This window comes from Lagopus leucura, unplaced genomic scaffold, assembly GCF_019238085.1.
Source record: "Lagopus leucura isolate 7727_CA_CO unplaced genomic scaffold, USGS_WTPT01 Super-Scaffold_73, whole genome shotgun sequence".
In the NCBI taxonomy this organism is placed as follows: Eukaryota; Metazoa; Chordata; class Aves; order Galliformes; family Phasianidae; genus Lagopus; species Lagopus leucura.
In genome coordinates this window covers 28,537,391-28,562,644 of record NW_024962252.1, presented here as the reverse complement: position 1 = coordinate 28,562,644, position 25,254 = coordinate 28,537,391, and the positions used below count along the sequence as shown (strand labels likewise).

The following is a 25,254-nucleotide window of genomic DNA, read 5'->3' as shown; positions in this document are numbered from 1 at the left end:
CCCTGCTCTGGCTGTGAGGTCCCCAAGTTCCTTGTGCCATGACTGGCAGCTTGAGATGGAGAGGCATAATGGAGACACGCAAGGCCATGACCCAGTGGTTGGACTCCTTGCCTTGGCACAGTCCATTTCCACACCTCTCCTCTTTCTAGGCATGTGCTGTTCCGGAACACCTCCAACATTTTGCAGGAAAGAAGAGGGAACGCTGCAAAGAAGGAATAGAGTGCAGTCCAGCCCCAGGCCTGGTAGCTTCAGCATAGCATCACTGCCATCCACGTACACTGGGAATGGTGGTCCTGCCCCGGCCCCCCGCGTTCCACCAGCCAGGACTGAAGTGAGCCCGTTCCGCTCAGCCCAGGAGTAACACGGACGGCACTCCGTTCCGAAGGCAGCCAAGCCCGTGGCTGTGTGAGCGGGTCCCCACGCGCTCAGCCCGAGGCTGTCATCGACCTTTTCCTTCTTTCCCAACGGAATCACGCCCGCGGGCCGCTGCCACAGCGCCGCTGGGCGCGGGCCGCCCGCAGCCAACACCAGTGCAGCTCGGCCCTGCTAGCGGGGCGGCTCCGGGGGCGGCGCCGGTACGGCAGGTGCCTCCCTCCGCCACGTCAGGGGAGTTTCCCGAGGCGAGGCGGGTCGAGCCGCGTCTTCTTCCTCCTCGGTTTCCCCCGGCTGCCACCACCGGAGACGCCGCGGAGGGAGAGTAGTGCCGGCTGCCATGGAGGCCCGCTACAACCTCAAGAGCCCGGGTAGGCCGCAGCAAGCCGCTCTTCGGGCCGCGGCTGGGCGGGAGGGAGCGGGCCGGGCTGGGGGGGCCGAGCGCTCGCCCAACAAAGGGCAGAACTGCGGCCCGGCCTCAGCGCCACTGGGGCGGCGAGGGCCGGCAAGGGGGGCGAGCGGCAGTGCGAGCCGGGCGGGTCCGGGCCGTGCTGCTGATGCCGGCTGCGCAAGGCGGGTCGGCCCGCGGTGCTTGGAGACGCTGGAGCTCTCGTTGAGGGGAGCAGAGTATCTCGGGGCGCTGCCGTGTCTGTATGTGTCCACGCCTTTTTATTCTTTTTCGTGGTTGGTGGACGCGTAGGTTGGAACTGCTGCCTGCTGGTGTGCGAACGTGGCTGTGCCCGTGCTGTCAGGTGTTTGCTGGCTCCTCGGGCCTGCGGGTGGGGAGGGACGGGCGGTGATGTTGGCTAAGTCTGTGCAGTGAGGCTTTTTCATAAGCTGTTGTGTGCTGTTTTTATGTGCCACACCTACACGTGCGTGTATATGTGTGTTCAAGGGCTTCTGCAATAAAATTCTTGTGTTGCCAGCACCAGGCAGCATTTTGAGTCCTTAAACGAGGGTTTTCCTCAGGTGAGTCAAGGCCAGGCTGGATGTGGCTCTGGGCAGCCTGGTCTAGTGATTGGTGACCCTGCACATAGATGATCATTGTAGTCCTTTTCAATCCAGGCCATTCTATGATTCTGTGATGTCCTGAGAAACAGCACAGGAAGGGCAGAGAGGGATTCCCTTCCCAGCAAGGGCCCTGAGTCCAGGTGGGCTCCCTCCTGGGGCAGCGACCTGTCTGTGGCTGTGTGCCTCTGTGGCTTCTCCAGCAGAGCTTCTGGGACTGTGAGGGCTGGCTGCATTTCTGGGTCAATCATTGTCCTGCCCCTGTTGCTCCAGCCCAACTTTAGGCAGCAGGTGTTATCAACTTCATGTTACTGTGACTATACTGTCCTATTACCAGCATGGGGGGCGGGGAGAAACTTAGCATCGAGATGACTTGTGCTTTGCAAATGCAAATGACAGGCTTGTTCACAGAACATGCCTGTGTCTATTGCTAAATTATGTTTTCTTTTCTGTCTTTGTTCTTCAAGCCCAACTTGCCTAACTGAGTAATGAGGAGCACAAAGCAAGTCATATGCTCGTTATATTTTAAAATACCAGGAAGGTAGATTTATTTCTTTTATTTCCTTTTTTTTTAAAAAAAAAAAAAAAGTCTGGTATGCTGCACATGTGTACTTCAAGGGCAGGCAAACATATTCACCAGTTCAGGTTTGCCACGTCACTGGAAGTAGTGGTGATGGTGTAACTTTGGGATCACCGGCAAATATTTGTGAAGCATTTTTCCACTCTCTTGTTTTCAAGTGAAAATTCTCTTTACTGACTTGATTTTCACCGCCTGTGCTGTTCTATTGCAAAACAAACCTCTTTCAGGAAAAATAAATGACTCATACAGTAGGTCGATATTGCTTCCCCAGATCAAACATCCTTTGTAGCATATGGCTGGTGAAAGCCTGTTAAAGATTTGCTTTAAATCACTTGTTTCAGAAGCCAATAATGCAGTAAATCTTCCTGTAAAAATATGAGCAGAAGATATTAAATACCAAAAAGAAATTCCAAGTAAATACTGTTTCTTCAACTGTTTTTACCCATTAACGTGAGTTAATTATTTTTACACAAAGCACTTAGTCTGGCACGTCTTTCTGCTGAGCAAGTAGATGGGCACATTCAATTATTTAATATTCCTATGTTTTACAAATTTCTTTTGTTGTGTTTAAATGTACAGTGTAAACGGTGTAGTGTTTTTTTACAATTGCCATTCAACTGAAGATGGAAGTGTACAATGCTCTAATTTTAAGATGGCTGTAATTAATGTAAGTGTACTGAAATACTTGATAACGAATCCACCATGTTTCCCATTTCCAGTAATGAGAAACGTGAGTCGGTACTGGGGCCTGTCCTTTTCAGTGTCTTTATTGATAACTTGGATGAGGACGTTGAGTGCACCCTCAGTAAGTTTGCAGATGATGACAAGCTGGCAGAGAGTGTTAATCTGCTTGGGTGAAGGAAGGCCCTACAGAGGGCCTATCTGGACAGGCTGGATAGCTGGGCTGAAGTCTGTAGGATGAGGTTCAACAAGACCAAGATCTGGATCCTGCACTTTGCCCTCAAGAACCCTAGGCAGTGCTACAGGCTTGAGGCAGAGTGGCTGGAAGACTTTGTAGAGAAAACAGACCTGGTAGTATTGGTTGGCGCTTAACTGAACACGAGCCAGCAGTGTGCCCAGGTGGCCAAGAAGGCCAATGGCATCCTGGCTTGTATCAGAAGTAGTTTGCCAGCAGGAGCAGGGAAGTGATCATCTCTCTGCACTCAGCTCTGGTGAGGCCGCACCTCATGTACTGTGTCCAGTTTTTGGCCCTTCCCAACAAAGACTTTGGGGCCCTGAAGTGTGTTTGGAGAAGGGCAACAAAGCTGTGAGGGCTCTGGAGCACAAGGCTTACAGGAGTGGCTGAGGGAACTGGGGCTGTTTCCTCTGAAGGAGGCTCAGGGGAGACCTTATTGCTCACTAAAACTACCTAAAGGGAGGTTGTGACAAAGTGGGTGTCAGCCTCTTCTCCTATGTACCTAGTGACGGCACGAGAGGGAATGGCCTCAAGTTGCACCAGGGAAGATTCACGATGAATATTAGGGAAATTTTCTTCTCTGAAAGAGCAATCAAGTGCTGCACAGGGAAGTGATGGAGTCACCATCTCTGGAGGTATTCAAGGAACATTTAGATGTGTGCCTGGGGACATGGTTTAGTGGTAAATGTTGGTGACAGGTGGAAGGCTGGACTGGATATCTTGGAAGTCTTTTCCAACTTTGGTGATTCTATGATTCTGTGATTCTTATAACTGTTTTGTACCAGCACGAGAGGCTTTGCCTGTTGAAAACTGCTTCTGCATGAGCAAACTCTGGTTCCAGCTGCTGACTTCTGTCTGCTCAATAGTTGTAAAGAGGGCAAGTGCTACTTACAAAGATTAGGAAAAGTTTATTTAAAAGTGATAGCAGACTTCTTAAAAAAATTGTTTGCAATTAGAGAAGAACATGTTTTAAATAAGAAAATTTGATTGAAAGAAACTTGTTCTTTTGTTGCTCTTAAGCCAAATTCTGGTGTAAAGCCGTGATATGAGCTGAAGTTCTTCAGTGATGCTACATGGGCACTATTTCTGTGAGTAGGTGCATTACACTGGACTTGTGATGAGGATCAGCTGCTCTTTCTGGTGCCTTTTTTTTTTTTTTTTTTTTTTTTTTATGCTTTCATATAGCTCAAACTAAGAGTACTGTTTCTGCACACCTTTGTCCCGATGTCGAGCAGGGCAATGCCACAGGTGCTTCAGCAACTCCCATTCAGCCAGAGTGGTGCGTGGAAGTGCTGTCTGGGCTTGGCTGATGAGTGAAGCTGCTGCTGGCCCTTGTCACCTGTCCTCTCTAGGGGTGAGGAGATGTGGAGCAGCCACCTGAAGCTGCCCCTCACATAATCAATGAATGTGATTATTATTATTTTTTTAATTCTTCCCCAAAGGATCATTAATGTATGAAAGAAAAAAATTTACCACTCTGTGTTTCACGCTTCTTTGTATTGCCTCAGTAAGGCAAAGCCTATTAAGCTTTTGCTTCATATTTTTATTTCTGTTCTTGGCACTTCTAAAAGGACAAGCTGCTTTCTGTCTTGAAATTTCAAAATGGATTAGGCAGTGTATGTCAGCCTGCTACCATATGGCTGATAAACTGCTCCTGTTAGTAGTAAAGCTCAGCGCACTGAAACACAGACCTCATCCTCTTGGTGTTAGAGAACATCTCTGTTTCTGAAATTTGACAGCTACTTGCAATAAGCACTTTAGCTTTATTTTTTAATCTTTATTTTTGCTTTTTCCCTTAATGTTGTGACCCTCAGCCTGCTGCAAGGTCAGATGTCAAACCTTGCAGCCGCTCTCCTGCATTGACAGGATTCCTTGGCCTCTTATTTCTCATGGGACGTCACCAGTCTTAGGAGCAGGTATTAGCACAGACACATACACAGAACTGTGACCACCTGCTTAGTGGCTCATGTGGAACCTGCAAACAACAGTGGTGGTTTTATTAGAGTTGTTTCCTTTTAGCAGGGCTTCTTATGTAGAGATGTACTGATGTGGGCCTGAGGGGCTGTGGACAGCAATGGAGTGAGGCATGGAGTACATGTCCTGCATTTGCTGTTGTTGTTGCCTCTGGATCCTGATGCATGGGGAGCATAATATGCCTAGGTGGTGATCCTCTTAGCTGTCGTCTTTAATTCATTTACTGCAGGGTGAAGAAATGCTTTCCTACAATCTATACTTTTCTCTCCGCTCTGTACTTCTATGCAAGTAAGGAAGCATTTCATGCCGCCAAGTGTATGTTAGTTCTCTGTTACTAAAAAACAGTCAATAGAAAGTAAAGGAAACAGGTTGAATGGATATTAAAAACTTGAGGCAGGCTGAAGATGTTGTTTGGTCTTAATGTATCCAACAAGCACCTTACCCTTGATAAGCTTTATCCTACTTTGTGTTGACTGAACAGTTGCTTTGAAATGTAGCTCCCTGTTCTGAGGGAAACAGAGTGAAGGTGTGTTGCTCCCGAGGGTGAGAAGAGAGTAGGCTCAATAAAAGCCTTCCTGTTTTTTGTTTGTTTTTTCCCCTCTCAGTTCTCAATACTCTGTATGAGTGCAGGAGTCATGTGGGTAGTGGGAGAGGATGGCAGTGAGGCCCCAAAGATGGAAAGCAACTGTCAAATTGAATTTTAAAATGAAAGCAATTTTGGAACCTGTGGCTGCCCCAGATATTATAATTCTGCAATTGTGTGTTTCAGTTCTGTAAGATTTTTTGTTGTTATCTCAAAAGATGCCCATCAGTGGCTTAAAGACTGGGGTGATAGGAACCTTCATCTGTCTTCTCGACGTATGATTTTTGGGTGGATATGACTGGGATGTGAACTTTTCTTGCAAAAAAAGAAAAGTATCTCAGTCCTCTTAAGGAAGTTGTAAATGTGGTCTCAGTTCAGAATTGAGTGACTGTGAACAGCTGTGTAAATTTTATAAAAATATGGTCAATTTTTTTTTAAAGATGTACAAAAATATAAAGGAATTTTTAAAAAAATCTGGTTGAAGGCATATTTTAATTTAGTGATAAGAAAAGTGAGGCTAAAAATGAATAGACAGGAAGAATGCAGAAGTGGAGCACAAAAGCTTTAGCCATGTGCTGCTTAGCTGTAAGTTTGGCAATAGTCTTATTGCTAGAGTAGTTACCACCAGGTACCTGGTTGTAGAGCAGAAGATGCTGTTCTGCAGGTTACTTTCCTGACCCCTCTCCACCCTGTTTATTGTTTTAATTACTGTGATTGCATGCAATTGACAGATTTTAAGCTGTCCAGGAAAATCACATCTGCAGTGGATCAACCCACAGATACCTGGTGCCATTGCAGGTCACACACAGTTATATGTTAGGCTCCCCGTGCGTAGTTCTTATAAACCAGTCTCTAGGAGTATAACACAACTTGAAAAAGTACAGTTCTCCGTGTAATAGAGCTGTAGTTGAAAGTATTTGATAACTCAACTTGAGAGATGAGGCTGCACTGCTGTGGGCTTTGCATCATGAGCTGCCTCACTGATGCCCTTGTCGTGGAGCTCTGCGCTGCTACTTGGTGTGGATGTTAAGGCAGGCCTTTAGGAAGCTGGTAGCGATGTATGAGGCTTTTGTTTTCTGAGTGTTAGTCTGGGCTTCCCCTGAGCGAAAGTGTCACCTTCCTTATGCTGCAGTCAGTCTCTTTGTTATGGGTTATTTGCATTAATACAACGCTCTTATCTTATCAGCTCGTTGGATTGCAATGCAAAGTGTTCATTGGTTATGCAAAAATGAACTGAAATCCCTTGTTAAATACAGAAGACTGGTATTAAAACAAGGCTCTGTCTGGCTACATACAATTGCTTTATTTTCAGGCTATCTTTATATTCATGATAGACCTTATTTTTAGAAACCTGTTAATATTTTACTAAGACAAATACCACAGGTGTTCAAATTCCATCACAAGCAATAATATTTACATTTAGGAAGTTGATCATTTCCATTTTCTTTGTACAGTGTTTTCCTGAGCTCCTAGGTGCAGAGTTTTCTAAATTGAGCACAGTAGCAGGAGGACACGAATAGAACTTCAGGCATGGTTCAAGACAAACTGCAGGATGACTTATTCGTAATAAGAAGTAGGATTTAACTAAAATACTTTTTGAATAGAAATAAACCTACTGGCCATACGTGTGTCCATCACACAGATATTTTTTTTTTTGAGTGGGTTGAAATGCCATGTTTCACATCAAGATTCTTCTAAACCAAGTTTGGATGAGTGTCATGCACTTGTTGCTAGCAGACTGCAGGAATTACTTTCATTTTTTCCACTGTAGTTAACTGTAGCTAAAGGAGGGACTGTGTTTATGTATTCTGCAGCTGTACTTAATGAAGTCAGGGCTTTTGAAAAACATTGAATCCTATGCTGTCAGGATGAACCCTCTACCTGGTAGAGGTAGATCTCCTCTACCTGTCAGTGTACCTGTCACATGTGGAAGTACATATACTGCTTTTTCTGAAAACATACTACCTTGTTTAATATAAAAAAAACTTCCTACAAGCAATTTATCTTTGATATAGAAAAGCTAAGCAGTATATTTTGGTGTGTTTCATGTGCCAAGAGTGGAATAGGATTTTGTATTCTTTCAGTATGTGTTTTGTAGGCTTATATCTATAGTCTGACTTTTGTTTAAAAAATATCTTAAACTTCTTGTGTTGAAATTCTGTCTAAGAGGAGCCTAGCTGCTTGTTCTCCACGCCTGGCAGATGGCTGGGTTCATTCCTGGTGCAAATCCCTGTGTTCCTGTGCTGCAGGCATGCGGGCTGCTCCTGGTGGGACAGGCCCAAAGTGCTGCTGTGTGTGTCCAGAGCCCTCCTTTTAGGCTAGGTACAAACTAACTTTGTTTGTTGAAGTCTTGGTAGGCTTTGTTATGTTCATTTTTCAGATTCTTCAGTTTTACTTGGTAGGATTTGTTCCACTGCAGAGTGGGTGACCTCGGGAGCTCTGTGAGGAATTGCCAGTATTTCCTGCTGCAGCAGAGAGCTCCCGTGGAGCATGTTTGCTTTCTGGACAGAATTAATTTTGTCCTGTTTATAATTATCAGGAAGTGTAAAGAAGGAAAAAAGCTCCTTACTGTAAATTGAAATTAAAATAGTGGGGAGGTCAGAGTAGCTTCCTTCATAGCATTGTGGAAGCAAGGCAGGTCACAGAGTTGGGTGGTGTAAATCCAGGAATTGTGCTTTACTCACAGTGTTTTCAAAAGCTGTGGTAAAAGGGAACTTGGGCAGTATTTTTCTTTCTGTGGATATAATTACGTGAGTGGGAGAGACATTCATGGCTTGAACTGGCCGCAGCTGATGGAGTAGGGCATCCTGTTGCCATTATATCCTCTTAAGGGGGTAACTGATATTGCTAGATTTTTTGTTTGTTTGTTTTGTTTTTTTGAGTAACAAGAGGTAGTAATGACTTCCTTTTTAATCTTGCACATGAGGTGACATCCTTCAGTTTCTTGTCTGTCATTCCTGTGTTCACTCTGCTTTTTGGATTGGCTGGGCCTATTGGGAGTTATTGCGTGATGCTCATGAGAGCACCTGGCTGGGCAAGCACTGAAAACAAAAATTACTGAAGGGGAAGGAAGAAAGTGATGCAGCAAAGAGAGATGTGCTGGTTGTTTTGAAAAGAAAGATAGAGAGTAACTGTGAAGGCTGTGCTGAAATTAGAATAGAAGAATATCATTGTGTCTATGTTTGTTAGTAAGTTTAGATTACAGAGAACTGGGCCAATTTTTTGGCTGGGTGAATGTGTTTTCTAATATGGTATAAACACAGATCTCCTTGTGCTGCTGTTGTGCTGGCTTCTCTCTAATCTTACTGTGATCTCCTTTGGATTGATTAAGGAACTAATCACATAATGATCATAAGAGGTGTCAGGTTAAAGATTTCCAGCAGTTGTTCAAAGGTGAATATATACCTCTTATGGTAAAATACTAGGATTGGTAGTCTCTTACATCTTGTCTTTGAAAGCTGGGACTCGGTTAATGATACTTGTTTTTTCTCTTAGTCTTTGATGAAGTTAATAATGCAACGCTACTTTAATTCTGCTGCTAAGGCTTTCTTTTGAGAAACTTTGTGACCATGCAATGTTTTTTATAACTCTGTGCTTGAATGAGTCATTTAAAAGATTTATTCAGTGTGAGCAATTTATTTTGTATCTTGGGTTATTAACTTAGTGAAAAGCTGTGATGTGTTAGAAGTATTAGTTAGCTGAAAGGAGCTCTTTCCAAAGTGTTTACATATGTTTGTGTGCAGTATGTGTTAATTTTTCTTTATTTTCATGTTTCTTTCTTTCAGCTGTCAAACGTTTGATGAAAGAGGCTGCAGAACTGAAGGATCCTACAGATCATTATCATGCACAGCCTTTGGAGGTTTGTTTTCCCATGTGCTTGCAGCAGCATGTAATAAGGCTCTGTAGTATATGCTATAAGTCCTCTATATACCTTTAAACGTGCATATTTAAATAGCAGCAAACTATCTTAAAGTAAATTCAGTTCTTCAGATGTTTTGGAAAGCAAGAGCAGAATTCTATATTTAATAGTACTGTGGGCTGAGATTTTTAGTGAAAGTACACAATAATAGTGTTTTCATATTCTGTGTAGTTCTGTCACATGGGTACAATATGTTTATTCCCCCTTCTCTTCCCTGAGACTATTAAGTTTAATTAAGCTTTTTTACAGTAATCAAAAATTAGCGTTACCACCACTATTTTCATCCCAAATCCAGAACATGGCGTCACACGAGGGTTTTGAGTTGAAAGGATGGTGGAATTCTGGTGCTTAGAAGCATAAAAAGAAACACGTTCTGATTTTTTTCTGGAGTAATCACAAAAATAAAAGTTAATGTTTTGCTCAGTTTGGGGAATTGATTTGACTGCTTTCAGAAATATGTAGCATATTAAACATGCTTGTAGCTGGTAGCATGTTTCTGTTTTACTACTGACTAACCTTGGTCTGTACCTCGTTTTCTTTCTGAGGTGAGACGTAAGGTTTAGCTCATGCAATTACTTGTAATTGAAATGAAAACTTTATTTTGCAGTTTGAAAAGTGACTCATTAAGAAGTGAACAGTGGTATGTGAGAAGAAATGCTGGAAATGTTGACAGCTCCCTTCCTTGGGAAAAGCTGTAGCAAGATGAGCAGTCACAGGCATGTGATACCTATGTTCAGCATTAGTTAGGAGACCTTATTCACCAAAAGCAAGCTTCATTGGACTGCAGTGTTAATAGTAGGACTTGTTTTGTCCAAGGAATCATGAGCATCAGGATATCTAAAGCACAAAGCCAAACTCGGAGCTCCCAAAATAATACTTAAGAAGAAGTTATTTCCTTGTCCAATGAAAATATTCTGAAATTCAAACTCTGTGTATTGCAGTAAGGCAGGATAGTGGTGAGTCTGTGGAAAAACAAATGAGGATGGGAATTCTCAGGAACTTGCATCAGATCCCTGTGTTGCCCTGGCACAGAGGAGATCTTGTAGGAGTCTGTGATTAATGTTCTTACTTGAAGAGAGCCCTCCAGTTCTGTATAAACTATTATTCAGTGGGGCAAAGACTGAGTTTTCCCATATTTGACTCTTATATTCCACATGTCAGGAAATAAAACTGTTCTAATAATAGGCACAGATAGAGGTGAAGACCTTGAATAATGATACATTTGAATTTTCCAACTAAGTCATATGGTAAGAAAATTACCAGGGAAGCTACTTCATTTATCCTGTTGGTTATCTTAATCTCTATCTGATTTTTTTTTTTTCTTCTTTTAAAACTTGCCATTCATTATTTTCTTAGAACAGAGGCTAAAGAAATGATGATTACATGTCAACTTCCTTGACATGTTTTTCTTTTTCCTTTGGTGTGGGTATTTTAGGATAATCTTTTTGAATGGCACTTTACTGTGAGAGGTCCTCCAGATTCAGATTTTGATGGAGGAATATATCACGGACGAATAGTGCTTCCACCTGAATATCCCATGAAACCACCAAGCATTATTTTGCTGACGGTAAGAATATGTACTAGTTTTTCATTTTTTTACATGTTCATTTTTACCTTGGGTATCTGAGAGAAAGATTCCTGTCACCTAAGTTAACATTATCTTTTATAAGACAGGGGGCATAGTACAATTAATGCTCCCAGTCTAGTGACAGAAGTCTTTCAAAGTTACTTTGATATTCTGTGGTTAGATGGAGTTTTGTGTCTACAAGCGGAAGGCTTCCCCAAGACTAATACTAATTGCTTATATGGATGTCTAATCTTTCTATTGTCTCTGTGGGTCATAGAATAAGAGAGTAATTATGGTTGGAAATGACCACGAAAATCACCTTGTCCATTTGTCAGCCTGCCACCACTGTGCACGAGGCCAGGCTGGATGGGGCTTTGAGCAACCTGGCCTTGTGGGAGATGACCCTGCCCATAGCAGGAGGTTGGAGCTATGTGAACTTACATGATCTACGTGGTCTCTGTTAACGTGTGTAAAGCACACCTATGATATGGCTGAAGGCTGTGTTTCTGTGTAATTTCATAGAGCTATAGATTTTCAGACTCTCCACACGTGTGTGGATTACAGGAGCAACAGGCAAGCCATCATGGCACACTGGGACGTATCAGGTAGGAGTCTCTTTGTGCATGAATGAAGGGAGTTGGCAGACTTCTTTGTTGGGAAAGCTGAATGCCATATTTGTGAGGTTGGTGGTAATACAGTTACAAGTATTGTTTGCATATGGATTTATGATAATCTTAATAACTTGTTTTCTTTGTACAAAATAACCATGTTTTATTATATCCTCCTTTCTTTAAAGGCTAATGGCAGGTTTGAAGTGGGGAAGAAAATTTGCTTAAGCATCTCAGGGCATCATCCTGAAACATGGCAGCCTTCATGGAGTAGTAAGTAACAAATTATTTGAAAATCATATTTACACTTGAAAAATCTTACAAAGAACACTACAATAGCACCTCATTAATATCTTTCTTGATCCTTGGACTAATTCTTAGTATGCATGCCAAATCTCCTCTCATGTGCTTCCCTGAATTCTGAGAAACTCTGGAATTGCTGCACGCTGAGGAGTGAGCAGGAGAAAAAACCTCTTTTCATGGTTTTGTGTGCATTACTTTATTTATTTGCATTGGTTTGTTTGACAAAACCTGACTGAATTACAAAGCAGTTCTGCTAGTGTCAAGATTTTTTATTTATTTATTATGACATTAGGAGAATAAATGGAAATTGCATTGATACTGCAAATATTAAGCAGAACATAAAGATCACCTTCCTAGCTCTGAGTAAGAATATGAGATGCAATTTCTGCTGCTTGTGTTCTACCCCATGCAAACACACCCATGTTCTTAAATGTACTTAATTTTTGCCAGGAGCAGCATGTGTGGGAAAATGAATAGAGCTCATAGTGGAAGGGGAGGCAGATTTTTGAGGGAGCAAAAGAATGGGAGAGTTATAGAAATGTGAAGCTGTGAAAGAGGGACACAGGAAGATTTGGAAACTATGGTCAATAAACACAAACTGGAAAGATTGAGAAACTGAGGAGTATTGATAAGCTGTTAATGTTTGTGCATCCAAATAAAAATTCTCAGACTTGTTGAGATATTCTTAGCTTTTAAAAATCATTCTCACATAAATATTTTAAATTCCATTGTTTCACTTCCCCCCCCCCCCCCCCTTTGTCTAATCACTAAAATCAGGCTGAGTGTTGATTGAGAGGAGAGTGGTCAACTTTCATTCTAATGCTTTACCACTCCAGAGGAAAGACATGGGATCTAAACTGAGAATAACTGAATGTTTTCCATGCTTTTTAAAAGAGGTTTTATTATCTGAACGGTTTCTGAGTTGGCACAATTGATCCAAGGTGATGATTCTGTGTTGCTTAGTACAGGATATCAGTTATTTCTTTGAATATCAGTTGCATTTTTAAAATAATGTTGGTAAGATCTTAGGAATTCAAGTACTGTCAAATCTTTTACTTTTTTTTAAAGAGCACAAAATAGCCTTTGGAATAGGAGTGCATATGCATCCTGTATTATTTTGTGATTTTTTTTTCATATTATATTTATTTACCAAATCTTCTGGCGAGCTGCTTTGAATTCTTAAATCTCACGAATGTATGTAAAGCAGAATTGGAGGATAAGTATTCCAAAAAGAGATGTTTTAGGCAACAGTTCTGAGTTATCTGTATTTAAGTTAGTTCCTTACCCAACATGAAAACATAAAGGGAACAAATTCTGCAGTACACTTCATAAAAGAAAATCACTGAGCTTCTGTGCACTAAATGGCAGAATGTGTGTCTGATAGGAAGTATGCACAAAAAGAAGGATGCCTTATGAATCTGCATCTTTCTTCCTTATCATTTATATATCCGTTTTTATTTGGAGCATAATAGTAAAGTTTGGAACTCTATAGTATTTTTGTGACAGCTTAGCTTTCCTTCTCTGTGTTGGCTGATGGTAAAATAAGACTTTGACTTGCATTTTAATGTGAAGTTCAAAAAATGGGAAGTCATGTTCTGTATTTAGAAACAAACAGCTCTGCGTGTGTGAAACTCAGACTGCTCTTTTGGACAAAACAGAAGTTTTATGGGCAGTACTGTAACCCGTCTTACTCATTGCAGAGTAAGATGAAGTAGCCATTATTTCTGCAACTTTATTTGTACCTCTGTTTTCCTATTTTAGTAAGAACAGCTTTACTAGCAATTATTGGATTTATGCCAACCAAAGGTGAAGGAGCAATAGGATCTCTGGATTATACACCAGAAGAAAGAAGAGCTCTCGCGAAGAAGTATGTATTAACTTTGTTACTGTGGATAAATGCACATACACTGTCTTTTTTGAGTAAGGCATTAAGCAGTAAGTAGTGTAAGTCAGGAGACTGTTCTCTTGAGCTTACTTCACATTTAAATAGCAAAGCAAACAAGCAAAACCAAAACAGTGGAATATTCTGTGCCTTACATGTTTTTCTTTTCCTGAATATTATGCAAGCTGAAGACTTATGGGTGAACAAATTACCTGGGGAGTGCTGTGCTCCTGCCAAGGTTGTGTGGTCAAATTAGAAGTTCATCTGTAATTTGTTTGGTAGAGATGTGAGTAACATTGTATCACAATGGTAATCGTCCTGCATAAGGAAAATTAATGTGATGGAGTAAGAGTGAGTGATAGAGAAAACAACAACAAAGCCCCTTTTCCCTCAGGAACATAATATAACAGCAACAACAACAATCTAAAGTAATGGCTTCTGAATAATTTTTAGGAAATTAACTTAATTATATTTGGGATTTTAATGACATTATTAGCTTGGTAGGCAGGGGAAGAGCAGTGGATGTTGCTTATCTCTACTTTAGCATGGTTTTCAGTACTGTCTTCCTTTCAACATCCTCATAGAGGAAAAATTGTGAAACATAGCCTAGGTAAGTGCATAGGGAGTTGGGTTGAGAACTGGCTGAGCAGCCTGGCTCAAATGACTGGTCAGGGATTTTGAATCCAGCTGGAGGCCAGTCATTCGCTGCTGGTGTACCCCAGGGGTTGATGGTGGGACCAGAGATATTCAGCATCATTAATGACCTGTATGGTGGGACATAGTGTGCCCTCGGCAAGTTTGCAGGTTGTTAAGAATGGGGAAGAGCCTCTAAAATGCCAAAGGCTTGTGCTGCCATCCAGAGGGATTTGGACAGGCTGATGAAATGGGCTAAGAGAAATCTCAAGAAGTTCAGCAAATGGAAATGCAAAGTACAGCTCCTGGGGAGAAATAATGCCAGTATCAGCTGGGACCAACTAGCAGGAATTTGGCTTGGCAGGAAAAGAAATGGGGTCATGGTGCCTCTAAGTTAGCTGTGACACAGCAATGCACCTTTGCATCAAAGACCAGCAGCCTCCTGGGCCGTTAGGAATGGCATTACCAGCATGTGGAGAAAAAGGTGATCTTTCCTCTATGCTGCAGTCTACACCTGCAGTCTTGGATGTGGGCTGGGGCTGTGTCTAATTCAGGATACAGTGTTGATAGGAATTACTGAAGGGAGTCTAGTTGAACTAAATGGCCACCAGAGGCCAAGTGCCCTTGTTTTTTTTTTTAACAGATGGGTGTGAGTTTACTGTGCCTGTGCTCTGAGCTAATCAGCAGCCTGCAGCGTGGCACTGTGATATAGCTAATAAACCCTGCTGAGAGGTAGGGTTTATTGAATTGATCTGGATAGTGTGTTATGAAGGCTGTTTGGTCTCTGGTCAGCTTGAAGAACTGCCTTCAATATGCACTATAGACAAATTCTGTGCGCAAGAGTAAAGGTAATGCTTTAGCAGAAACTTGGATTTGAGGTACAAACTCCTGACAGAATATGTATTTGTAGTATAGACTCTATTCAACATGTTTCAAGGTAATGCAGTTCATGGGGGATGAGGGATGGGAAAAAGGCTTTTGGTCTTGAAACTGCATCATTATATGGACTGCTTTGCAAATGCTTTGCTTAGCCAAGCATATAAGAACATTATGAGAATGTGTCATTCTGAGTTCTGTCATTTTGTGGCCAGGTCACAAGACTTCTGTTGTGAAATGTGTGGCACATCTATGAAGACAGCTCTCTTACCACTAACATCAGGAAGTGGATCAAGCCAGGCAGACAAGGAGGCTAAAGAACTTGCCAGACAAATTAGCTTCAAGGTGTAGTAACTGTTCAAACATCTTTTTTTTTCTGCTGTACAGAACTGGGAGGGGGGAAAAAAAAAAAGCAAATTGTGGAAAAAAGTTATTTCACAAACCTTCATAGATTACTACATGAAAATTTGTGTTTTTAAGGACAAACTGAAGGAGAAAAATGGGAATGGATCTCTGGAAATGTGACAGTTTATAAACTGTGCATCTCAAGTACTGATTAATTGGTAATAATTTCAGTGATAGCTACTCTGGTAAAAACTGCATATATTGCTTTCAGTTCTATGTTTTCACTTATAATGCGATTAAATTCTCCAGACTTTGTCAGAAATGTGCTAGGAAAACTAGGAAAACACTGTCCTAAAGACTGTGGGTTGTTTTGTGTGCTATGAGAGTGAAGATTGCTTCATCACTGCCAGTTTTGCAAGACAGGTGCATTCTTTTCTTACCTCACGCCTACACATGTTAATATAGGAGTCTACATGTAATGCTTACGGTTACGAACTCAACCAGATATTTTTGAGGATGAGGAAGCACAGACAGAATTTTGAAGCTGAGCCACCCAGAAAAGCAAATTAGATTCACTGCCCATCTTCTTTACAGTGTTTAAGATTTAAAAAGTGTGAGTTTAGTTTTTTAAGCACTGCTAGTCTTTATTGCAGAAATATTTTAGTACAGTTTCTCCTTTCAAGAACTCATCTCTCATACTTTCTTCTCAAGACTAAAGTTTTTGAAGTGAAAGATTTAAGAATGTCAGTCTCTAAAGACCATTGACGCATTCCATGTATTTAACTCAATTTCTGAAGGGAAAAAACACTAAAGGAATAAGTGAACATGATTCAGGGTTTAACATTCTCTTTACAGTCCTTCATTCTGTTTTGTTTTAATGCAAGGTAAATTAGCCCTCTTCTGTAGGTGCTCTTAACTCCCTTTCTCAAATTGTTTTTTTTGTTTGTTTGTTTGTTTTTTTTAGTTTCCTACACCTCTGTTGTTGTCTTTGTTATCATTCATGTCATGTTAGACTGAAACAATTTGCATGTTTGTAGCAAAATAGTATGAATTACTAGCAGAGTACAGAAATACAGAAGTTTTTAATAATTTGAGTATATTTCATGTCAACTTATGGGATAGGATTTCTCCTTAAATAGCCAATTGGGTGTGTAAATTGGGTGAGCCTCTCTGCTAGTAAAAAACATAAGCAATATCTACATTATCTTCATCCTTGTAGAAGAGATTCCTTAACTTTTTCTAGATCCTAGGATTATAAGAAATTCTTTCATACCAGCCTTAAGCAAAATGATAACTTTTTAAAATACTTGTGTTTGGTCTTGAAAAAAGAGTACGAAATTCAAGAGGAAAAGGTGTTCCCTTAATTTTCCCACTTTAAGCTTACATGTTTGATAGCAACAGTTTTTAACATAATAACATTGACTTGCAAATCTTGTTCGTTTTAGATGTTATGTACCATAAATACCATTCCACTTAAAAGATATGACTCATATATGCATTATAAGAATTTATTCCGTAAAACAATGTTATATCCACATGATGCCATTATAAGGCATATTATGCAGTAAAATTAGTTTTCCATCCACTTTCGTTGTTATGTTTAAATTTGTTCAATTTTCTGTGAGGTTTCTGGATTTTCCAGGAGCAAAGGTAACTCCTGGAGAAAAGAGAGATTAGGCTGGAAAAAGATGCTAAATTGGTAAACTTTGGAGTACTTTTTTTTAATTAATGTGACTTCAGTCTAGTATACTAGTCTTAATACTTTAATAAACTAAAGTAAATCAAATGCTTGAGGAAAGGAAGTACCAACTGAATGTGAGGGGGGGGAAAAAAAAAATCACCATGAAGGCTGTTAAACACCAGAGCACAATGCTCAGACAAACTGTAGCATCGCCAGCTTCAGAGAGGCTTGAAACTTGAGTGGACACAGCCCTGCTTGGAGGAGAGAGTTGGATCCAGTGATGTCTGAAGTCCCTTCCAGCCTAAATTATTCCATGAGTCTGTGTTGATTTGTTTCTGATCCGCATTTGAGCCATAAATTGTTCTATCCTAACTATCCTAATATTAAACTCTATAGTAGTCCATATAGTGCTCTCTATAACTTCCTGAAGGGAGGTTGTAGTGAGCTGGGGGTCGGCCTCTTCTCTCGTGTCATTAGTGATAGGACCAGAGGGAATGGTTTCAAGCTACAGCAGGGGAGATTCAGGCTGGACATGAGGAAGTATTACTTTTCAGAAAGGGTGGTCAGGCACTGGAATGGACTGCCCAGGGAGGTGGTGGAGTCACTGAGCCTGGGGGTGTTCAAGGAAAGGCTGGATGTTGTGTTGAGGGACATGGTTTAGTAGGAGCTATTGGGAATAGGTGAACGGTTGGACTGGGTGATCTTTTAGATCTTTTCCAACCTTGGTGATTCTATGATTCTACGAGTAGTCAAGTGTAAAAAGAAGTCAGTATTATCATTGTTTGATTGTAAGTATTTTTAAATCTTAAAATCATGTTCAGATCATTTCAGTGGCAATAGTATTCCAGGAAAATCAGAAAATTAAGCATCAAGAAACAGGGGATTTGATTTCCCCACACAGAACAGCAATGTGGAAGAATATTATTATTTTGTCATCTTCTTAGTTTGTTACCTACATGACTGGTTGGCTTCTAACCAGTTTGTATTTCCTGCTACCTTTACTTATATTTCCGTTTGAACTCAGGTACCAATCCTTAAATTTGGAACTGTAATCTCTGGAATAAGTTGAGATTCTGATACAGCTTTTGGGAGATGTAATATTACGCTCTTCAGGGAGAGAGACTTGCTCACGGTGTGGGGGGGGAAGGAGGGGAGGAGACTATCTGGTCCCAACCTTTTTGTTTTTTAATTGCTTTTTTTTAAATTTGGGTATGTATATGCTGTAAAGTGTTTCAATTCAGGAGTGTGATGATATGTCCTTCTCTTAATGCAAACATACTGTTTTAGGAGGAGGCTTGGTAACAACTCTCTATATATTCCTACAGATCTACCAGTATCTCAAATTTCCAAAAGTGTGAAACATTAATTCTGAAAAATTATGCTTATTAGACATTTTATATGTGTATGTAATACAGCATTATAAGGGTGTGTAAATCTATTTTAGTTCTTGCACCGAAACTTAATGAAAACTTACTGCCTGATGCAGGGTAGTGCCCTGCACACGCATGCTTTCTGGCTGTGAGACGATCCTAGTACTCAAACCACTACAGCAAACTCAAGGTAGCACTTAGTGGAGCTAATGTGCCCTGATGAGAAACAGGCTGTGTTAGTTCCCATGTGACAATACAGTCAGCACTTAGTTAAGCATCATGAGAAAGAGCAGTTTTATAAAGATGATGTTATTTCTGGCACAGTAATCTTTTGAAGAATTTTCTTCTTTTGTTGTTTTTTTTTAATGCTATACCTATTATTATGCACAAACAAATAGAACTAAGAAAATCCGAAATAAAACTGGGATATTGTCTAAGCTGGTGTTTATTATCTGTAATCTTATTTCATAAGAGTTAGATTTTCATAAACCTGTTGATGTGTTGAAATACAGTTGGCATCATTCTTGGAATGAATACTCTAGGAAAATTTAAATCTTTCAACTTTGATCTCACCTCTGAAGTGTGTGCATGTATTCCTTGCAGGCAGAAGTCAATTCGTCCAGGAAGTCCGAAGCAGAACCTTCAAACTCAGCAGGACTGAACTGCTCTGCTACTTCACCTGAGCCCCAGCAGGATGGTGCAACTCGAGCATTCCGGGATCCAGCGAGTGCAATGGTATGGTCCATGTCTGAGTTTTATCAGTGCATAGTCTGAATGTGAAATCTGCACTACTGATGGTAACTGATAGGAGGCTTTGTTACCAGTATGCAATCCATGTGTTTCTTGTCAAATTTCTGCATTTCATGTAAACTGCAGCAAACATTATGCAGGATGGCTTCTGAAAACAGAGATCTCGTGTTTTCACTTTCTTCTTTTTAAAACCAAACTATAAGACTATTTAAGTACTCTTCATGCAGTTATTTTTCCAGTAGCTCATTAAATACATGAAGTTACACTTCATTACGGTATTATGTCTTAGATACTATTTACCATCTGCAGAATTATAGAATCATAGAATGGTTTGGGTTGGAAGGGACCTTTAAGATCATCTGGTTCCACCCTCCCTGCTGTGAGCTACACTTCCCAGTAGACCAGATTGCTTGAATCCCCATCCAGCCTGGCTTTGAATGCTCCCAGGAGGGGCTACCCACACCTTGCTGGGCAACCTGTTCCAGTGTCTCACCATTCTCAGAATAAATAATTTCTTCCTAACATCTAGTCTAAACCTACGCTCTTTCAGTTTAAAATTGTTTCCCCTTGTCCTGTTGTCGTTACATGCCCTTGTAAAAAGTCCCTCTCCTGCACACCTGCAGACCCCCTTTGGGTACGGGAAGGCTGCTATAAGGCTCCCCCAGGAGCCTTCTCTTCTCCAGGCTGAAGAGCCCCAGCTCCCTCAGGCTGCCCCCACAGGGGAGGTACTCCAACCCTCTGGTCTTCTTTGTGGCCCTCCTTTGAACCCACTCCAACAGCTTGATATGTAATAGATTTTTTTTCCAATTGTGGTCTTAATGAAAGGCAAAAAATGTTGCACTGGAAACTTGTAGCTTTTAAATTTGACTAAAATACTCTTACATTTGAAGTAAACTACATGACATTTACATCTTCATACTGCTAGGTATAGAGCTTACATAATAGTTTCAGAAGTGACCGAGGCCTGGTAGTGGGCCAAGGCAGCTGCTGTTATGACTCTGGCAAATGCAATCTAAAGTCACTGATAAATTGCAGACAAATCCCAGCTAAGCTGTGTTTTTTAGTGAGGATGGGGCTGCAGATTGGTTAAAAAAACTCTAACACGTCAAAGAACATCAGACCATCTGTTGCATGTTTGCAACATATTTTCAAGCTATGTAGAAATATGAACATGCTAATAACATATGTTTTTTCCACAAGAAGGATTTTTCCAGACCACTCAGAATTTAATAAACCATTTTGTTTCATTCTTCTCAGTACAAATCCTGGCTTATATTGTAGAACTGGCCAAAATACCAAACAACTGGTAGCGTTTTCTTGGGGGGAGTGGGGATGGGGAAGGAAACTTCAGTCAAAATTGATCTTTCAACCCCCCTGCCATGTGTAGGGTCACCGTTTTTCGTGCTAAAACTAATAGAAATCTTCTCAAAGCATGCAGGGGGCTGGAGAGACCACCTCCTATAGCAGTGGTCACCTAAATGTTGGTACCTATACTCTCATTGTAGTCTGTGGACTTGTTATTGGAGGCTGGAGAGCTATGCAGAGACTGGTAGGGCACATTGCCCTTCTATCCTTCTGGTTGTTCTGGCTGGTGCTATGGGCTGTTATGGGAGTATGAAGTTCAATCCATGTTAATACACTAAATGTAGGTGGACAGATGTGTGGTAGATATCCCACCTTGGTGTACACAGTTAATGAAAAAAAATGATAAGAATTACAAAGTGTCAGGCTAAAAACTGGCTATTCCATATTTTTTTTTAATAAATTAGGGGGATATTAAACCTCACTTGTTACTAAGCAGTATACTGTGGCAGTGTCTAGTACTAAAATACTGACTGGGTGAAGAGTAAGAGTAATAAAATAGTGCAGCTGAGGTCAACTAATATTCAACTACCGAGAGAGCAGCTTGTGTGAGAAAATGAAGCTACATATTGATATGTGAGCTTTATAGAAGTACATATTTTCCTTTTGCTTCTGTGTGATCTTTTTTCTTTGAATTAGACTACTCCTTATTTTTCAGCCCACATTGGATTTTTTGTTTTTTTTTTTTTTTTTTAAACATATATTCTCCTCCTCTCTTTCTGAGAAGGAAAGAGGAAGAGAACAGCGTGGTAGAGCTGAACTGCTTATCCAGTGTTAAACCACCAACCTGCGTGTGTGTTATTCTTGGCTGTCTCTGCAGATTAAAAACCCCAGGTGGAAATACATCTATTCTACAGGATTTTTCTTTGGAGCATCCCAGGCAGCTTGCTTACTTGGGCAAGAAACCTGAGTAAACAGCAAGCTGTCAAGTAGTTGCACTGGACTGAAAACGTCCATTTCAGACCTACCTTTTTGTTTTAATGCTTAAACATTTTGACAAGGCTCAATCTTAAATTCCAGCGTTTGTGTCACCGTTCTTCATAATGTAACACTGCAAGTTCTATCCTTTCAACATTAGAAGCAGGATTGGGACAGTGGAATGTCAAATCCCGTGGCTTCGGACCTACAAAGTGAGAGTGGATCGGGTTTAGGATGATGCTCTCCTGAGCGGAGCAGCAGCTGCCGTAGCTCGTTTGTCACTGGACGTAGCGGCAGCCAAACCTGTGGCCAGCAGAGGGCAATAGTTATGTGCGTGCATAGGTGCAGGAATCAGCAGGGCCTTTGTTTCCAGGGATTTTGTTTTGTCTTTTGTTTTCCCAGTGATATTTATGACGATGAGAGCAGAATTTTGGACCCGACTGACCACAGGAAGCAGTGCAGCAGTGCTTAATCTCAGCCCTTCGTACTTTTCTTCTTCCCTTGCTTTACTAAACTTGTTTCCCTATCACTATAGGTGACTTAAAGATCCGAAGACTTAACTGCCTGATCGATTACTAAAGATTTCTTGAACTGCAAGTAGTTGAGCAAATCACAGGCAAAGGTATTTGAAGTACCTGGATTTGAAACTAAGCTAGATCTCAAATGTTATTTGACAGACTTTCTTCAGACACTTCATGTCCTTAGAACTGCTTGAAATAGATTTCTCAAGGTGATGTGAGGACAAACTGGCTCTACGTAACAATATAATAAGTACTGGTAACATTTTTATCAGTATTAAGAATTATCTGAAGAGGCCATTTTAGTTCTACAGGTTGTCTTTGTTACCAGCTTTGCATACTGCCTTGCCTGACAGCTCTTCGTGTTTCCCTTTCAGTCAGAAGCTCAGCCCGGCAGCACAGCAGCTGGTCAGGAGCGTGCTGCGTCTGTGCCCACAAACACATCCCTGAGTCCCCGGCAGCGTCGTGCCCAGCAGCACAGCCAGAGATGGGCTCCAGCTTCAACTGACTTTAATCGGGTGCAGCAGCCCAGGGCCAACCCCAACCACACTGGATCCACCGTTCTGATCGTCCTTCTGACCTTTGCGCTCGCGGCTCTTATATTTCGGAGAATGTGCTTGGCTAATGAGTACATATTTGAGTTATAAGGTGGTCTCTATTGTAAGAGCAGTGATTTGGATGCTCTACTGAACGTTCTGTATTGCGTTTGACATGGGAACTGTTTACAAAGATTACTTTTGTATGTATGCTTACATCCATACGAATGTTAATGTAGCTGCAGATACGTTACTTTAAGAGAAGCCAAGCTGGACGTCTGACTGCAAGAAGTGTTAACTCAGTGCCCAACAGATTGCTGGAGAGAGCGTGGTGAAGTAGTAAGGCTAAAGGACATGTGAGGGGGGTGGTACAGTAATTTATTAATTGAAAAAAGGCAATTTTAAAAAGTGGCTGATTCACTTTTTTAATAAATGCAATTACCAACCCTGTATAAGTTAGCATAAGATCTAGCATTGGAGACAAAATTATAAAATGAATCAGTACAATGTGTTGGGGCCCAGTGAGCTCTTAATTTAGAGGTGATACAGCTTTGTAACACTTTTTATTTACTGTGACACATTTCTAGAGCAGAACACATACAAACTGGTTGAGATTCTGCTCTGTGTGTGTGAAAGGGGGAAAGGAGTGGGACAGGAAAGAAGGGGCCAGAAAACTATTTGCATTATTTTGGTTTTTTTTATTTGTTTGTAGGTAAGACTGGATAATCTTCTGCAAGTTTTGAATGTCCTCTTCTAATACTCTCAACTGTATATCTTGCTTTTTTAAAATTGGAAGGTTAATGTAAAACATGGCTATTCTTGCAATAGTTATAAATATGTAATATAATTATTTACCCAGAGTTATTGTCTTTTAATTATACCAGAAGTATACATAGGGCATTAAGCCAAATGTTTCACTTGTGGTTTTATTTCCTAAAGAAAACATAAACCTTATTATACTTAAGCTCTCATATATATGAACATGCTTAAGAGAACTATTTATTAAAACTTGATAGTAACAAACTGTTTCAAGCCAGTCTTCGGTTATGTTTTAAGTATCTCAGAGCTTTTTATTTGTTTTGTTTTGGTGGCTTGTAGCCTGAAATCAATATTGGACCCAGAGACTTTCTGTATTATTATTTTATTAAAAATAAATAACTGGTAAGATACTCATGAATGCTGTGAAATCATATATTCGGGCAATAGACCAAAACTTGTTGAGTTTTTAGAGGTTTTGTCTGTAGAATCTTCTAAGGCATTGCAGTGAAGTAAAAGAAAGCAATTGGTGGGATAATTTTCCACCCATGTTACTGTAACTAAATCTTGGTTTTGTTTTCAAATAGCACAGACTTAGCTAGATTTTCATGCTGCTTCTAGGCAAGTACTTACTAAAGTACGCTCTTGAATTTTGTGAAGTACAGTACGTGGCAGTGGTTTGAAACATTAATGTAACTATAACAACCTCTAAAATAAATAAAGCCCGTTCTGTGTCTAATGGGGCTTATTGACATCTGCTTTTTTTAAGACAACAAACCTTCATAGCATTGTTGATGCTCTTGCTTGTGGAACAGAGATGGAAGAAAACTACATGCTTTACTGAACAGATCACATTCCACTGCAGAACAGTTTGGTGTCCTCTGTGAAGTGATGTTTTTCCTCTTTGTAAATTTATTTTGTTAGAAATGTTTACAATAATTTGAAGGTCCCATAGTCTCTGAAAGTGGTATTCTTGGTTGGTGTGTTGTTTGGATACCTGCTCTGTATTACAGACCGTACTCACAGGAGAGCTGTGTGAGAAGTCTGACCCACAGGAGTGTAGTGCTGGCTTTTGGCCTTTCTGCTCCTCTGGAAGCTTTGCTCTGAGTGTACGTTTCTGTTTCTAGAGCCATGCTGCTGTGCCAGCATACTTGTTGTTTAGAAAAATAAACGTGGATGTTTATTCACTGGCACATAAACCAACTGGCTGCTGATTTATATGCAGAGTCTGCTGTGCATGTAGATAACTGGGGGGGGGAGGCTGTGTTTTAATTTTTATCTGAAATTTAACAGTAAATAAAACAATTTTCTGTGGAAATAGCTTATCTTTTCTCTTCAACAGCATGAAGAGCCAGAACCTAGGGGGGAAAAAAATCAGCTATCAAAGTTCCACTGTTCCACTGTTGTGGAATGTCCTTAGCGGAATGCGGTGGCAGAGGCAGCGCCCGGTTGGAAAAGACACCTTGTGAGTAAACAGAAAATCTGAGAGGCTGATGAGAAGGGACAGCCCTGTTTTACACAGCCTGGCACGAGGACAGCGCTGCCCTGAGATTAGGGGATTGAGCAAAAAGCTGGCGTGCCGAACTGCCGTTTTTATATAATGGCTTTAGCAAACATCCTCTAGGACCCAGTGGAAATGCTCGCTGAGGCAAACTTGGGGATTAATGGCCAATCATTGAGCGTGGTGAGGGAACGGCTCCCAGGGAGAAGCTTCTGAGAGCCTGTCTGGAACAGGGCAGCGGGAGATCCCGCCGCTATCGTGCAGCGCTGGCATTGGGGCGCTCCGATGCTCCGAGC

The 25,254-nt window shown here is 41.0% G+C and overlaps 1 protein-coding gene across 1 annotated transcript; it reads left to right on the top strand.

Moving 5' to 3' along the window:
- The first annotated feature begins 604 nt into the window (after positions 1–604).
- Positions 605–23,870, top strand: UBE2J1 (ubiquitin conjugating enzyme E2 J1). The gene is made up of 8 exons (XM_042862272.1): positions 605–743; positions 9,219–9,292; positions 10,788–10,919; positions 11,716–11,800; positions 13,592–13,697; positions 15,437–15,566; positions 19,221–19,352; positions 22,543–23,870. Exons 1-8 carry the CDS (start codon positions 713–715, stop codon positions 22,810–22,812), a joined length of 960 nt encoding a protein of 319 aa, XP_042718206.1. The 5' UTR covers positions 605–712; the 3' UTR covers positions 22,813–23,870.
- The last annotated feature ends 1,384 nt before the right edge of the window (positions 23,871–25,254 follow it).